Below are 15,328 nucleotides of genomic sequence, written 5' to 3' on the forward strand. Positions count from 1 at the left end.
AAAAATCCGAACTCATTCTCTTGTAAATAAAAATGCAATTTTCTGCAAGCGCCCTTGGCTGGCGCGCGGCCGGCGCTGATTTCCAAGCTCATAATACCGCGGTCGCATTCGCAGAAACGAAGGCACCACTCTCGGCTGCCTGGTGTAAATGGCAATGGTGCTATCAGCTGGAGAGTGGTAGTGGTGCGCTGCGAAGAAAAATTAGACTCGGCAGGCAGCTGCACTTCGCGTGGACGTACGCTCGCGCGGCTCCATTAGTTTTATGCCCTGCACTCGCTGACGACCGAGGAAATATTGCTACATTCGTGCAATTCGCGACGGGGCAATAAAAATTCTCAAGGTGGAGCTTCTTGCGGTCGTGCCTCACTTGCTGAAGGAGATGCGAGAAATGCTTCATACTTTTGACATACCGCACACACTTGCCATTCAGCTTCAACGATCGACAGCTCAGCGAAATTGCAAATTGCCGAGCCTGGAGAATCGAGGCATTAATATTCGAGTAAGATAAAATATTTTTCTTTGACGGAATAATGTAAACAGTCGCATTTTTTTACTCCCTCAAGACTTAAAACCACAGTCCGTTAATGCAGTCACTTATTGAAGGACAAAAACACTATTTGCTATTTGCTAGGTTCAGACAAAAAGCACTTAAGTAACGGGTTTAACGTTTCCACTGATTTTCAGTACATTAGAATCGGTTGCCTAACTGAGCTGGACCATCAGGAATCGTTTAGCACCTTATTTTGATTATTGGACACTCCACCATTTAAGTTATCAAACCAAAAAATATTTACTTCTTTGGTCTCGAATTGAAGGGCTGAATTAAATTGAAATTTTGGCACATTTATTGCTATGATTTATAAGGGAAATAAAATGCTGTGTTTAGGCTTTAAAGAGACTAAAAGCTCCCCAAAGCGACCTTCTGAATAATGTATTTGTGCAACTGCAGCCTGCCTTCCATCTTGTTTCCCGATTTATCTTGCTTCAGCGGCACCTCGGGGATAATTAAACGTCATAAAAGCGCAGGAGCGGAGCTGAAACCGCGAGCCTGGAAACGACCTGACTACTTGCTTCGCCGGCGACAGGCTTTGATAAATTGCTTATCACAAGATGATTTGTTGCTCGACAAGGTGCATCGATTTATCTCGGCCTAACAACGCGCCTAGACGAGCCAGCCGAGCCGAGCGCCGACTTTATTATTTAGTGCCCTTTTTTGGCGCGACGCGATGGCCCTTTTCTGAATATTCATGACGCTGCTAGAAATCGGCTGCCTTAATTATTCTCCGCCAAAGTGTGCAATTTGCTAATCTCGACCGACCGACGTTCTAGCCGCCTGAAGAGTGTAAATTTCGCAACAAGAGTGCCGTCTAATCTGCATTCAAAGGACATAATTGTCCCGACCTAATGTACTTTCACCGCAGGGAATGCTAATCGAGGCTAATTATTTTTCACGGCAACGAAGCTAATCCAATTAAAGTAAGCCAAGTGGAGGTGTACATATTAAAATCCGCGGCGCGCGGCATCTGCTCCCACGAATTCGGACGCTAATTACCAAAATATTTAGATTATTAGCCGCACAAAGTGGAAACAGCTGACTCTGAATAGAATCGCTCTCGTACTCGCTTCCTCCGGCCAGCTATTTTCGGCTTTGTTTGGAAAACACGGTCTGCAGCAGGTTTTAAGACTGCGTACTGACCATAAATATGCCAGATGACACTGATCCTGCCGTTTTCGCACGCACTTCCTTTATTATTTGCCACCAACAGGCTTGCCGCCGCCGCCAGAGCGAAGCAGGCCGATCGATTTACGATGCGAATATATTTCTGCTCGTAGCGACCTTTTCAAGGATCTCCCGCATGTTGATTTGCCAACATCCCTTTCCACCAATGTTTATCATACCCTATTGAAAGCTATTTCCTTACGTCTACGAGAGTTTGTGCGCCATTTCTTTAAGGAAGAAAGACATTTATTCAAACAGTAATCTAGATAGTTAAAACATCAGTCAACACGCACACATTGAAGTACAAATCCTCAGAATCTATCTGATTTGAGCATTTTTCATGTTTCATTAGCCATACTTTTAAACGGCTTTAATTCCTGTTCAATATAATAAATAATGTTTCTCGTTTTCAAAAGAGATTACATATTTTCTAAACAAACACACGACATATTTTATTTTTCATCGTTCATTCTGCCTTTTTAATAAGGCTATGAAACCATCTACTGTAGCATTTAATTTTTTTCTGTGCTGTATAAGCTTACCATATGTAATGAAACAGTGGAATTGCGTAAAATCCATTATATTCTATTGGATTTAGCAGCTTTTACTGTAGCATCAAAGCGCTCAGAGCGCTGCCACTTTCAGCAAATGAAGTAAAGCCGTTCAAAGAGCAGAATCTTCTATAACTTGAAAGTCCAGCTTTACTATGCTAATCGCTAGAGGATTTCTATTATTTCATAGGTCGTTGGTGAAAGCATCCGAGCCAATCGCATGCCATATTCAGAGTTTTTCCATCAGCAGATTCAATTAAGTGGCGAGCCTTGTACCTGCGGCGCTAGTGTAATTCCATCCGCAGAAATCAGACCTGCGAGCAATTAGGGAATTAATGCGACGACGCAGCAGAGTGAGATTCCCGCAGCTGGATTCAGCGTCCATTGAAATCGGCCGGGTGGCACTCTCGCGTACAAATAGCTGCAGCCGAACCTTAAGTAAATTGAGTGCTTTCACGACGCGTTGTGTAATCACGCGGCCATTCAGCCAGCCCAAGTGGAGGCAGCAATAATTGACCCCTTTAATTGGAGACAGACCGAGTGTGTCCGCATCGCCGACTCCATTCTTCTAAATCCGCTGCCCTAAACCGATCAATTTTGTTTTCGTCCCAAAAACAATTAACTATGACGCTCACCGAAAAATAGAGACCGTAGCTTTCCCAATCAAACATCAATCTAGAAAATGTAGTGTATTTTATTTTAAAGGAGGTGTATTAGGGGTTGAAAGGGTTGACACCCTTATACTGCTTCAGCTATCTAGGGGAGGTCATGACGAGTCGAATGATATGTAGTTTTTGTAAATCTGATGCTCAGAAGCCGATATTTAGTGAAAAACGTATTCTTTTGAAGGTCATCTAGATCAAAAAGCTGCTTGTCAGCTAAAACCCGGGTTCTAAGAATCAAATTTACAAAAAAACTGCATACAGATTTCCGCGTATTGACGTCAAGTGATGTACCGAAGTGGTTTCACGGTGATAGACACTCAATTTTGTTGCAAAGTAAGGTGCAAACTATAAAAAAAGTAATGTTTTTAGGTTGCACAAAAAAATGTTTGAAGGGGTGAGACCATTAAAATACTACGGCTATCTAGCGCAGGTTGAGAATAGTCTATAAGTGTGTGGGTTTGGTAAATCTGACCACTAGAACCTGAGATTTGGGCACGTAAACATTTTTTGAGTACTCGAAAAGTGCCCATTTTTAAGGGTTAGTCAAATTTAATCCTATTAATTTAAGTCAAGAGTATATTTCTTCCAAATATCCAGTTCTATAAGGCCAAAAGCACCAATGAATAATCTTGTTTTAGCTAATAATAAACTCAGTCTAGCTTCCACTTTGATTGCGGGAGAGCAATAATTGGAAGAAGAACACTCAGACAGAATAGAGAGAATGCAACCAACGCGCGCGCACATCCCTCTCGAAAAATCAGTGGCGCGCGGCGCCGGCGGCGGCTCTCGATTCCGTTGAGTGAGGCCACTCGCATGCTCACTTGACGTGATCAAAGGGTTAAAAGCGGCCGGCGCGCCTCCAGTCCGTTCAGTGCAGGAGCGCTCGTGGTCCAGTGCGAACGCATGAGTCCGAAGAAAAAGGCGGCCGCCGTGGCCACCAAGAGCTCGCTGGCCCAGGTGGGGCCGGCCGCCCCCACAGCCCCCGCGGCCGTGGCCCCCTCCACGTCGTCGGCAGCCATCGCCACCATTCTCACGCAGCCGGTGCAGCAGGTCATTCGTCGCGCGGTCACCGTCCTGCCCAACAAGGAAGTGCAGGTGTCACTCTCAGTCCGTACCATTTTTCATTCTACTTTTCCTCTACAATTAGTGAAATTTTTAACATTGGGGAGTTGTATTTTTATGCTAGAAAAAAGGTAAGATTTTTATATTTCTAATTTATACCATTGGGAAATTATTTCATCCTTTTTTAATGCAAGTCACTTTTCCTTACATTGATTTGACAAATGTTCAAGTGCTGTAAATTTATAGTTTGCAGATTTTTTCTGATTAACTCATCTCAAAAGCAACAAATAATAATATCTTTATGGTCTTTTGGCGAGGTCATACATCAGATATGGTTACATTTCCAATTATATGCCCCTCAATAGGAAACAAAATACACACAAAAATTATTTTACATAAATTCTCCAATTTTGGCGATATAGAAATTCTTAAACAGCACTTACGAGTTAGAGCCGCATCAAAACTGGCAAAGCATAAAGCATTATACAAAGTCTTGAAAATGGATTCTGCTGCAATATCGTCAATTTCTGAGGCGCAATGTACATATATATCAGGCATGCAGCGCCCTATTCTTTTTGAAGTAGGCGGGGTATTCTTAACTAATTGACAAGCCTCAAGCACATGAATTAAAAACACAGGAAGCAGGTTGTACCGCTCAAAAAGATGTCTCATGGAACACAACGCAGAAACCAGGTTATTTCAGTTCTAAACAACTCAAAACACTTGATATATTGGTGCAATATTTAGTTTTAACAGGCGGGTTGTCAAATATTGATAAAAAGGTAACCTAAACACCTGTTCAACCAAGAAAGAGAAAAATTTCTAACTAAATTATAATTAGGGATGTTAATTTTTACAGTCTGAGTTTCCAATCATTAAGGGACCATCAAAATGAGCGCGAATCATTCAATTTTAAGCCTTAATCGTCCAAAAACGTCTTAAACGCGACCAAAAACCATCTAAATTGTTCAGCTTGGCACAAAACTTGTCTTGAAGTATGATTTTCTATTTGAATCTAATATTATAATGGGTGGAGGGATTGAACATTTTGCTGTGGCAGCGACGAACCCCAGCAAGCCACCGTCGAAGCCTAGAAACGAAACCCTGGCACCATTTTAACGTCCAGAACCATGTTTTCGCCATCTATTAGACAAATCGTTCCATTTCTGCTCATATTGCAACCGCCTAATCTCTGGTTCTAACGATCAGAATTGCAAAAACTTGACACCGTTAGACTCGTTTCAACCTCCCCTAGGTAACCGATGGGTTTTGAGAGTGATCAACCCTCATCCTCCTTCCACCCCTTGCATTGCAATAACGATAATAAACGTATCACTTTGCACTTTCAGAAATTTATTCACTGATCAAAATCTAGCCTCAAACTACCAACTTTTACCCTTTATGGAGGTTGGAAAGGTTAAAAACAAGTCTTAATGGCAGAATTAACTATTCCATCGTAATTATACAAATAAATTTTACTACGATAAAGGCAAATTGGGGTTAGAAGGCAATCACCCTCAGAAAAAAAGATATGGTCGTTCCACTGCGGATAAAATGGGGCGACAAAAATATCATGTCTTTAGGCCCTCTAAAAACAAGAGTAATTATGCGGAGGTTTTTGCCTCTAGAAATTGGGCCAGTGTTGAACTTTTCCTTGAAGGTGAATGGCAACGATTTCCTGCCTGTTAAACAAAAGAAGATGCCAAGCTGCTATTATGCTAATTTCCAGCGTCTCCGTTTTCCGACTCGCGTGCAAATCAAATTTACCAGATAGTACGCTTTCTGTCTGAAACACATGCCAGCAGAGATTTTCCCACGGAGATTTATTTATCGTGTTTGTAGTGCGGCTAGTGACAAGAAAATCCCGATATCACTGTCAACTCGTAAATACCTGCTGTCAACGTGCAGAATTAATGACTTCCTTGCCGCGCACAGTCCGGCCTTCGCTACTTGTTGCGACGAGCGTTATTTAAATTGCGAGTCGACATTCAAATGGCTTTACACCACCACCAACACTCCTGGGTTTTTATCTGCTGAATCGCGTGGAAAATTTCTAAAAAATTTCCGGTCCCGATAGACTCTTTTCATTTGGATTCCAACGACGCATTTTCGCTTCTTTTCATGACGGCGATGGATGAACGCAGCATTTCGCGTCTCTTCTTCAGCAATTTATTCAAAAAAACCGACGCGCCCCGTAAAGTAGATTTATTTTTGCCTCATTACTTTGCACCGTTAAACTGGCGCGGCGTTTTTGATCAAATAATCACCGCCGGCTCAACTTGTCACGCGCGCGCGCGACACACACACATTTTCAGCCAGATTTTTCGCGGCCAAATTTATTCCTCATTAAAACTGGCATGTGGAATATATCGAATCGCCGGCGAAACGTGCCCCTTTTGTCTCTGTGCGCCGCGCCCACGAAATGAGACCGCGTCGTTAGTAAAACGTCGCCTGAATATTCAGAGGCAATAAATTTGGCGGAGTGGTTATGCAACCTGCTCGACGTGCATGTACTTGATGGATGCATAGCTGTGAATTAACTAGTGTCTGCTCCTTGCAGTTGCTTCGATGCTTAAAGGATCTCTTGTATTCCATTGTATTCGTTTTCTTCTATAAAAGCCATTGAATTTCCATCGCTGTCATGAACACACACTTGCTAGAAGCCGCTGACATAAGAACTACGTCGTTATAATGTAAAAAATCCTTTGATTTGTTTGGTCTCCACGTTTGATTTTTTTTTTTAATTTAAACTTTCGTATTGGTTTTGATTAGCTAAGAATTTCAGCCAAAAATTAATAGGCTATGCATCAAACTCCAGTATTTTTACAGATTTTTGTAAGGTAAATAGGCCAAAACAATTAAAATCCAGCCTTGTGTAATGTTTTACTCTTTTTAAGGAGTTGAAGCATAACAATTTTTGGATTGGCTAGTAAGGGGAGGCTGAGACGAGTCTAACAATTATTGGTATTCTGCAATTCTGACGGTTAGAACCCGAGATTTTGAGTTGCAAAACATGAAAAAGTTAAAGAAATCGTGCCTTGTCGAGTTTAAAGTGGAATTTATAGAAAGTAAATAAGTAAACCTCTCTGAAATTTTGACACAAGCACACACATGGAACAACGTTTGAGCATACATTTAAAAAAATTAACATTAGTGACCTTTGATCTTGACCTAGGACATTACATTTGGTGTTGGTTTGATTGGGCTCGTCGAGAGGAATCCAAAGCACACATTAATTTTGAAATTGCACCACGGGGAGAGGAGATACCGAGGTCTCAAAGTTTTTCAAATTTGCCCCGTTTACTACTATTAGTAGTGATTGATTTCTGGTGTAAATTTCGTAGAGACTGCAAATTTCGTCATCCGACCCGTGACATGCCATCAGTTAAATAATAATAATAAAAAATGACTGACTGGGCATTGTCCTGATTTTCAACTCTCCGTGAAAACAGAAATTCCATTTGGATTATTCAAGCACATTATAGTTTTGGATTGTGATAAAGGAAATATTCTGTCAGTATTTTCCTTTTTAGCAGCGTAGAATGAACAAATCAGATACAAATTAGGCTACTTATTACAAATCTAGCCTCTCGGGAATTAATTTGAGCCTTTCCGTCCTAAACGTGAGGAAACCTTGTTGGAGATAGCAATTAAAACAGAACACCCTCTCATATATTTGCGAAGCGGTGTTAATTAATGTTGAACCAGCAGCAATTGAGGGCCGACGAATGGAGTTTGCTCTGAAAACACGGTTGCAGCTGCAAAAACAGTGCGTGCTGCCGAAAAGATTGTTGTTGTTCGCTTTTCGGCGCGCAAATCCGAATAGATTGCCGGGCGCGAGAGCAGAGAAGGAGACTAATGGCCTGCATCTGTCTTTTGTCCGCAGGAGCTGGTGGCCTCGACGCCCAACCAGAGAAACTGGCGCGGCATCCTGATCGCCCTGCTGGTGATAATGGCCGTGCTCGGCCTGATCGTGTTTTCCATCGTGCTGTTGTCGCCGCCAGACGAGGGGCCCAGGGTCAAAGGTGAAAAATTGCAGCGCGAGCACGTGACGGGCCTCGAACTGCACCCGCCACGCTTCAACGGCTCCTGGGTCAACGGTGAGTGCGACTCCCCGGCCGAGTGAGAAGGTTGACTCAATTAATCCTCCGGCAATTTAATATCGGCCGCGTGTTATTTCCCCGAGCTGGGGGAAAGGTCGGCGCTCTCGTGCTTTCTCGCGACTTTGTCCTGCTAGAAATTGCCAAACGCACTGAATAATTGATCATTCGGCCAATTGCAAATAGCACGGCGCCGCGATTATTTTCCCATTTGCATCGGAAATTGATTTTGCTCAGTGTTTCTGTTGGTTTGAAAGCCGCTGAGCAAATATGCCGCTGTTTCTCTCTGGCTAATTTTACTTGTTTACCGCTCGTCGCATTATCACCGAAATTCAATGCTTTTGGGGAAAAAGTGGGTGCTGCTTCGATGGGCAAATATTGGCATACTTTGATGTTTTTGCCTTTTGAAACGAGTGGTAATCCAAATTAACATCCACTCTTCATTAAAGAGAAAATTTGTGACAAATACTTTTTACCTTTATTTAAAACTGGAATAGAGCTAAAATTTTGCCAGGCTCGAAAGTCAAGCGTTGTCTCCCTACCGTAAAATCACGATTTATTTCACAATTTACGGAATTTTGTCTCTTAATTCGCACACCTTTGGATAGTCCGCGACGAGAGGGATCGAAATCCAGCGAAAATATCATTTAATTTTTCGAGAAATTCGGCAAAATCTGAAATTTAAGCGTTCCTCTGTCCTGATTTCATTATTAAAGAGGATAGATAATGCAAAATCCTGTGCATTAGGATTCAGTTGAAGCCAAAATTGATTTAAGTAGCGTTGTAATTTTTTTAGTAAAGTGGCTGCAAAGTTAGCATGCTTTTCAAATGGTGTGAGAACTGTCTCCTTACTTGAAATCCTATTTTATTTCCCCACAAAGAGTTTTCCTGAAAGGGTTCATATATACTGTTGGACAGATCTCGACGAGAGGAATCGAAATCTGCCACAAAAATGTGGTCAATCGCTGGAAATTTTGAAAAAAATTGAATATTTTGAATTTTTACTGTAGCAAGGTCCTTTTTGATTAGAACAATTTGTTTATCGATCAACTGCTTATTGCATCCAACAACTCAAATAATTTTCAACTGTCGGCCTGCATCGATCTACTTTAATCAGAAAATTCCTTTTGAATGCAAAGAATTGACGTGGCTCCTCGCAGGCCTGGCTAATATTCTATCAAACTCCTCCTAACTCGATCTCAACCCAGTCGAATAACACCGAATTTCCTCCTCTTCCCTATAGAAAGCCCGAAACAAATGCGCTGCAATCTCAAAGGAACAACAATCACCCTACTTTTTCATTTCGACGCCGGCTGGAATGCGGCCAATTCAATTTGAGCCCGGGTCGGTCGGTGGGTTTCGCACCTGGACACCGACTAACGAGGTTTCCTGATTAATCCGTTCCGGTGCAGTTAATTAGGCCGTTACTATAGCAACAGGTTCTTAAAGGGACGACGCGCCATAATTTCCTGCGTTTTGTCCGTCAGCCGCGTGACGGATATTTGCTGCCAATGTCCACGCCACCGAGAGTGGCTAATTACGTCAGGGGCGCGATGATTGGGATCGCACGCAGCTCGCCGAATGCAGATTCACCGGTGAAAATGTAATCAGAGCGAACAATCACACAGCAGGGGCGAACCTGCACCCACAGCCTCGACTTGATTGGTATCACGCGCACGGTCAAAGCCAAAATCAGGTCTGTGCTGCACTGATGGATAACACACCGAAGGCTATCACTCCACAAATTGAGTCGCAAAAAAAACCGAATTGCACAAATGAAATTTTAGCAAATGTGGCTTAAAAACGGCATGATCAAGGTTCGCAAACAGGAAAACTCAGCTGGAAAAAAAATTGGCTTAACAAAATAAAAGAATATCTGAATCTGAATCTATCTCACACGTTCTTGTACTTCAAACCTTGCGGTTTCGGTCTCTCAGGCTTCAATGTGCAGAATAAAACAATAAACAGCTGAGTTTGATTTGATTTAAACTTGCAACAAGTTCATAATTGAATTTTTCTCTATCATATTATCAGAAAACGCTAGAGAAAAATGAATTAATTTCTCCACCAGAGGCTGCTTCATTTCATTAGAAAAGTATAAAGTTTCCTTTTGCATTTCCAACGAAGTCTATTCATAATTGCATTTGGCTTCCTATAAAAGCAATGCAATTTATGCAGCTTGTAAATCCGGCCGCGTTCCCGCTGAAGCGTTAGTAACAGTAAAGTTAATAATTTTCAATTAACTCGCAGAGCCCGGCGGCCTTATCGGCGTGGATCGCGCCTCTCCACTTTAATTATCTCGGCCCGATTCAATCAAAGCATCGATCTATTTACCTGCAAAATATTAGCATGCACGATCCGGGACTGTCAAATATGGCGGCTCGGATGGCGCCGTGAATTGGGGTTGATTTCCAAGCAGTGCCATTCTCACTGGCACTCCACGCGGTGGTATTTTTAGTTTCGCCAGGCACGTGGCAACGCTTTTATTGACCTGTGTTCTTTTGTATTGCAGAAACCGAGTTTGTCTTTCGTGATATCTACGGCGGAGTGTCCGTCTACAACGCGGACAACCTGTCCTCCCGTGTTCTTATGACAAACAGTACTTTTGTGAGTATATGCAAAATTCAGAGCACGAATCTTATTCGGTTGCTTGGCGTGGGCTCCTTTTTCTCATCGAGCACAATGTGTATTGATTTCGACGAGCAACTTCCAAGAAAGAGTGCCCTTTTTACTTGCGGTCGAAAGAAAGAGAGGAGCAATAACCAAAATAACAAGGGAGAAAGTTTCAGCTCTCCCCCGATATTAGCTTCGTTTCTTCCATGCACTGTACCAGCTCCTTTCGCTTTTTTCAGAGACAGCTGAATGCAGTTAATTTTAGTGTTTCCAGTGATCTTAATTACGTTCTTCTCATCGCCGACGTTAAGAAGGTAAGGATTATGGTTCCCCTTAAAGTAAAGCTTTACAGAACTTTGTAAAAACAATCCTTTTTACCTTTACTTCAAATTTTATCGGAAAATCAGGAATCTAAAGTGACTTTTCAACTTGATTTATTTGGGAATAAATCAATTAAAATTATCGACTAACCGTTTAATTTTTTTTCGAGAAATTTAGCAAAATCTGAAATTAAACTGTTTCTCGGTCGAGTTTTTAAATTTCACAAACAAATACTTTTTTGTAGTCAGCAATGCACAATGTTCTTAATATTGTTCCTGTAAAGTTTTGATTCACGTATCATCACTCCGACTAAAATGCGTATTAACAACTTCAACAGGTGTACAGATACTCAACGGAGGCGAAATATAGCATATACGAAGTTGCAACAGAGTAAGTACATAAAATACAAACCATAATCTGCCTGCCATCAACTCGGGCCGAATCCCGGCAGTAAAAAGTTTGCAAAAATTATATGGCGGGCGTAAATTCGCAGAAACCACTTCCCTCTGAAGACGGAGGAGGACGCGGAGGACGTGCACCCGCACCTGCAGCAGGTGCAGTGGTCGCCGCGCGGCAACGCCCTCGTCTTCGTCTACAAAAACGACGTCTTCTTCCGGCCGGCGGCCAACAACGCCAACACAGTCAGGGTATCGACCTCTGGCGAGCCAGGGGTCGTCTTCAACGGCGTTCCCGATTGGCTCTACGAAGGTGAGCCGATCAGTTTAACCGACACGCCCGCCCGTAACAACAACGCTGCTCCGCAGAGGAGATATTGAAAAGCTCCAAGGCTTTTTGGTTCTCCAAGGACGGCTCGATGCTGCTCTTCGCCGCCTTTAACGACTCTCTGGTCGGCGAGATGCAGTTTTCGTGGTACGGCGGCCTCGGCGAGAAGCTCTCCTACCCCAAGACCAAGAGTCTCAGATATCCAAAGGTGTGACAAGTTTATTATTTGCTTCTTTATTAATACATTTTTGTTAGAGCTCAAGAGAAATTTTACACTGAAATACAGTCTTTGACGAAGTTTTTGAGCACAACAATCGATTCTTGAGGGTCGATTTTTTTCCGACCAAAAAGTGCAGCGCTCAGAAACTTCGTCAAAGGCGGGCTTTAAAAATTTTAAATTTGGTGAAGTTTAAAAATTAAAGGTATATGCATCGCCATTTACTTGTAATCAATTTTTGAATTTTCAGCTACTCAGATTTAATTTTTAAGTTTTTTTTAAATGCGTGTCACTTTATAATAACCTCCTTGCAAATTTTATCAACACACGTGCTGGAAAGAAAGAGCAGCTCACGTGCCATACATATATAGCTAACTACTTATTTCCTTCTGGTGGATATTCCATTTTGATCTCAAAGTCCTCTGAGCATCCTCTGCCAGTGGGACGCCAGATGTCCTCATAATCCAAACACGCTCGCACAACTCGGGTGGTTGTGAAAAGAGCGCGAATCAGCTCTGTCGTGCGGATGGATTTAATTCCGAGCGCCCAGCTTCCTGCAGCGCACGTCCCTCGGTCCGGATTTTTTGTTCCCGCATTAATTAAGGCAATTATTGCCCAACTTTCAACTGCAAATTGAATTCGCACGCACCCAAACAGGCAGAGCGGTTTAATTTAATCTCGGCAGCAAATTCGAATCACACACGCAGCGGCTGTTAGAGGATTGAATTATTGACGTGTTTTCCCTCCTCGATATATTCGTCACTATCGCTCCAGTGACAGCCCGGCGTTCAGATTATCTATATGACGACAAAGGCTTGCAAACCACTAATGGAGTCTAATTGTGCTTTGTCTGTTGTCGTGTGTGCGGCCAGGCTGGAACCGCCAACCCTGAGGTTAGTCTTTATGTGGCGAATCTGGAAGCCCTGGGGAGTTCAGGTGCAAGTGCCAGACAGGCGGCCGGTAATCAAGTCGTCAACATCAAACCGACCGCAGCAGTGACTGACCAGTAAGTGTGCATAATAAGCGTGTTTCTACCCTCTGTGTGCCGCTCCAGATGCACAAAACATTCATGTGGCTGACGGCTCTTTTAGTCCCACCCTATTTATTTTAAATGCAATTCTCTACCGAATAAGTTTGCTATTTGGTCTAACTCTTATCTTGAATGGCTGCTTCAACAGAAATATTTTTCAGAAGTTAACCAACATAATTTTCTTTGAAAAAAAAAATCAAATAAAAACTAGGGCTGTTTGGATGAGCACGAATCATGTGATTTTTCAGCCATTTGAACAATTTAAAAGCGTCTAAAATTAATTTAACTGCATATAAATTTGCTAAACACCAAAGAAAATGTATATATTTTCTTTTTATTTAGTCAAATAAATTATTTTCATTATAAACGGGTTTTCACATGCGAAAGTAGGTTATACCTGTTAAATAGCAGTCAGAACTGTTCTCGTTTTGGTTCTAAAATTTTTCGAATGTTTTCAAATCCATTCTACAGCTACGAATATTTTTTCAAAGAAAATTGAGAGTAAATACGTGTTGATTGGGCTGAAACGATGACTTGAAAAACCTTCTAATCTAAAACTGGTCCACAATTTGGGCGATGACAATAAGAGCCGTAATAAACACTCAAATACGGAGAAAAGAAAAAACAGACAAACATTAGTCACAAGGGTGAGTGAAGAAATATGAAGAAAAATGAAAAATATTGTAATTTTAGTGACGTAGTCGGAAACACGAAAACTCGAGTCGGCATATATCCACGTGGGATTAATTCTCCACTCTTTTCTAGTGTGCAGGACTGAACCGCACCTCTAAATTTTGAATATTATTTTGTCCTACATTCACCCTCGTGACGAATTTCGTTTCCTCTCTCTCTCTCTCCGTTGTAAACACTTTTCAGGTGAACCTAAATTTTTTACATTTACAGAGAACACTACTTCACAGCAGTGACTTGGGCCAGCCCGCGGCAAGTGGCGGTCATCTGGATGAACAGGCGGCAGAATTTGTCAATAATTTCCATTTGCTCAGAGCCGAGCTGGGAATGCGAGGACGTGAGTACAAAACTAACCACTTTTTAATACCAGGAAAACCAGCCGCGCTCAGTTTTTTCCCATTCCGTTGGTGTGCGCTGAGCGCAAATTAAGCGGCTGAGCGCCCCAGAGAAAATTAATTTTCGCGCCACGCTGCTGACTGCTCAAGATTTACTGGTTTCGACCGCGGATTAATTGAATTATGTGCAGAGCCACACTGAGAGGCAGACCGGTCGCGGCTGGGTGGATCTCTACGAGGCACCGCTCTTCTCCGAGGACAGTACCTCCTACGTCATCCGTCTGCCAGTGCTTGACGGAGAATCTGGCAAGTTCCAGCACATCAACCAGATTTTCATCAACCCCAAAAGGTTGTCCCCCCTGACGCACGGCACCTTCGAGGTCACCTCCATCCTCGCCTGGGACCCAGAGAGCCACCATGTGTAAGGACAATTTTAACTTTTTATTTGGAAAATGAGTAGTAAATCGTCCTGGTCGTGGTAAAATTGCGCATCACTCAACAAAATTGGTCAATAACTGGGATTCATTTGCGTTTAATATAAAATTAATAAATGATAAAGATGATGTCACGAAAAACAGGCAAAAATTGCCACAAAAAATTACTGTACACAGCGTTCAATTTGTTTTAAAATTTGGTCTAGACTTAGTTATTATTGAAAGGAAAATATTCCGCGCAAAACCATGTTGAGCAGCAAGAGTAAAAATATCAGTTTTAGCTGTTTTTATCAACGATGGAACTGAACTTGTCTCTGTCACGATCAGGTACTTTATGGCTGCACCTGAAGGGAAGCCAGGCCAGCGCCACTTGTACAGAGTGCTGGACCAAAATGCGAGCACCACGGCAGACAGGAAGAAAGAGTGTTTGACGTGTCCCGAAGTGGTCAGCACGACAAACGTGACCGATTCGGATTACGGGCCGTGTCTCTACTCGAACGCCTTTTTCTCGCCGTCTGCCAAGTACTACATCCACGAGTGCTTGGGGCCGGAGCCGCCAGTGATTTGGCTGGTGGAGGCCAGGACGAACGCACGCATCGCTCTCATCGACGACTACCCAACGCTGAGAAAAACTCTGGCAACTTTAGCTTTACCACAGGTATTTATAAGACAGTGGTAAATTTTCCCATCCGGCTTACAAGTTGGCGGTTTGCTAGATCAAAACGATCGAGGTGGAAATCGAAGGAGGCTACCAAGCTCAAGTCAGACTGTTTCTGCCTCCTGGGCTGCGCGAGTACGAGGAAATGGCATTCCCCCTTGTGCTGCACGTGTAAGTTTGCTAATCTGGCAAAAGCCCAATTATTCAAA

The 15,328-nt window shown here is 42.6% G+C and overlaps 1 protein-coding gene across 9 annotated transcripts in view; it reads left to right on the forward strand.

Moving 5' to 3' along the window:
- LOC135948114 (inactive dipeptidyl peptidase 10-like) overlaps window positions 1-15,328 on the forward strand; it is a 159,733-nt gene that overhangs the window by 140,977 nt on the left and 3,428 nt on the right. For 7 of the 9 annotated variants that reach the window (XM_065497210.1, XM_065497208.1, XM_065497209.1 and 4 more), the window contains exons 2-12: window positions 7,885-8,098; window positions 10,611-10,705; window positions 10,951-11,025; window positions 11,370-11,422; window positions 11,526-11,740; window positions 11,797-11,963; window positions 12,845-12,978; window positions 13,906-14,029; window positions 14,219-14,448; window positions 14,789-15,119; window positions 15,178-15,290. In XM_065497210.1, the coding sequence (XP_065353282.1) occupies window positions 7,885-8,098; window positions 10,611-10,705; window positions 10,951-11,025; window positions 11,370-11,422; window positions 11,526-11,740; window positions 11,797-11,963; window positions 12,845-12,978; window positions 13,906-14,029; window positions 14,219-14,448; window positions 14,789-15,119; window positions 15,178-15,290 (1,751 nt within the window). Of the gene's footprint in view, window positions 1-3,781; window positions 4,044-7,884; window positions 8,099-10,610; window positions 10,706-10,950; window positions 11,026-11,369; window positions 11,423-11,525; window positions 11,741-11,796; window positions 11,964-12,844; window positions 12,979-13,905; window positions 14,030-14,218; window positions 14,449-14,788; window positions 15,120-15,177; window positions 15,291-15,328 lie in introns of those variants that run through there. The other 2 variants (XM_065497206.1, XM_065497207.1) reach the window with 2 other exon arrangements.

This window comes from Cloeon dipterum, chromosome 1, assembly GCF_949628265.1.
Source record: "Cloeon dipterum chromosome 1, ieCloDipt1.1, whole genome shotgun sequence".
NCBI lineage: Eukaryota > Metazoa > Arthropoda > Insecta > Ephemeroptera > Baetidae > Cloeon > Cloeon dipterum.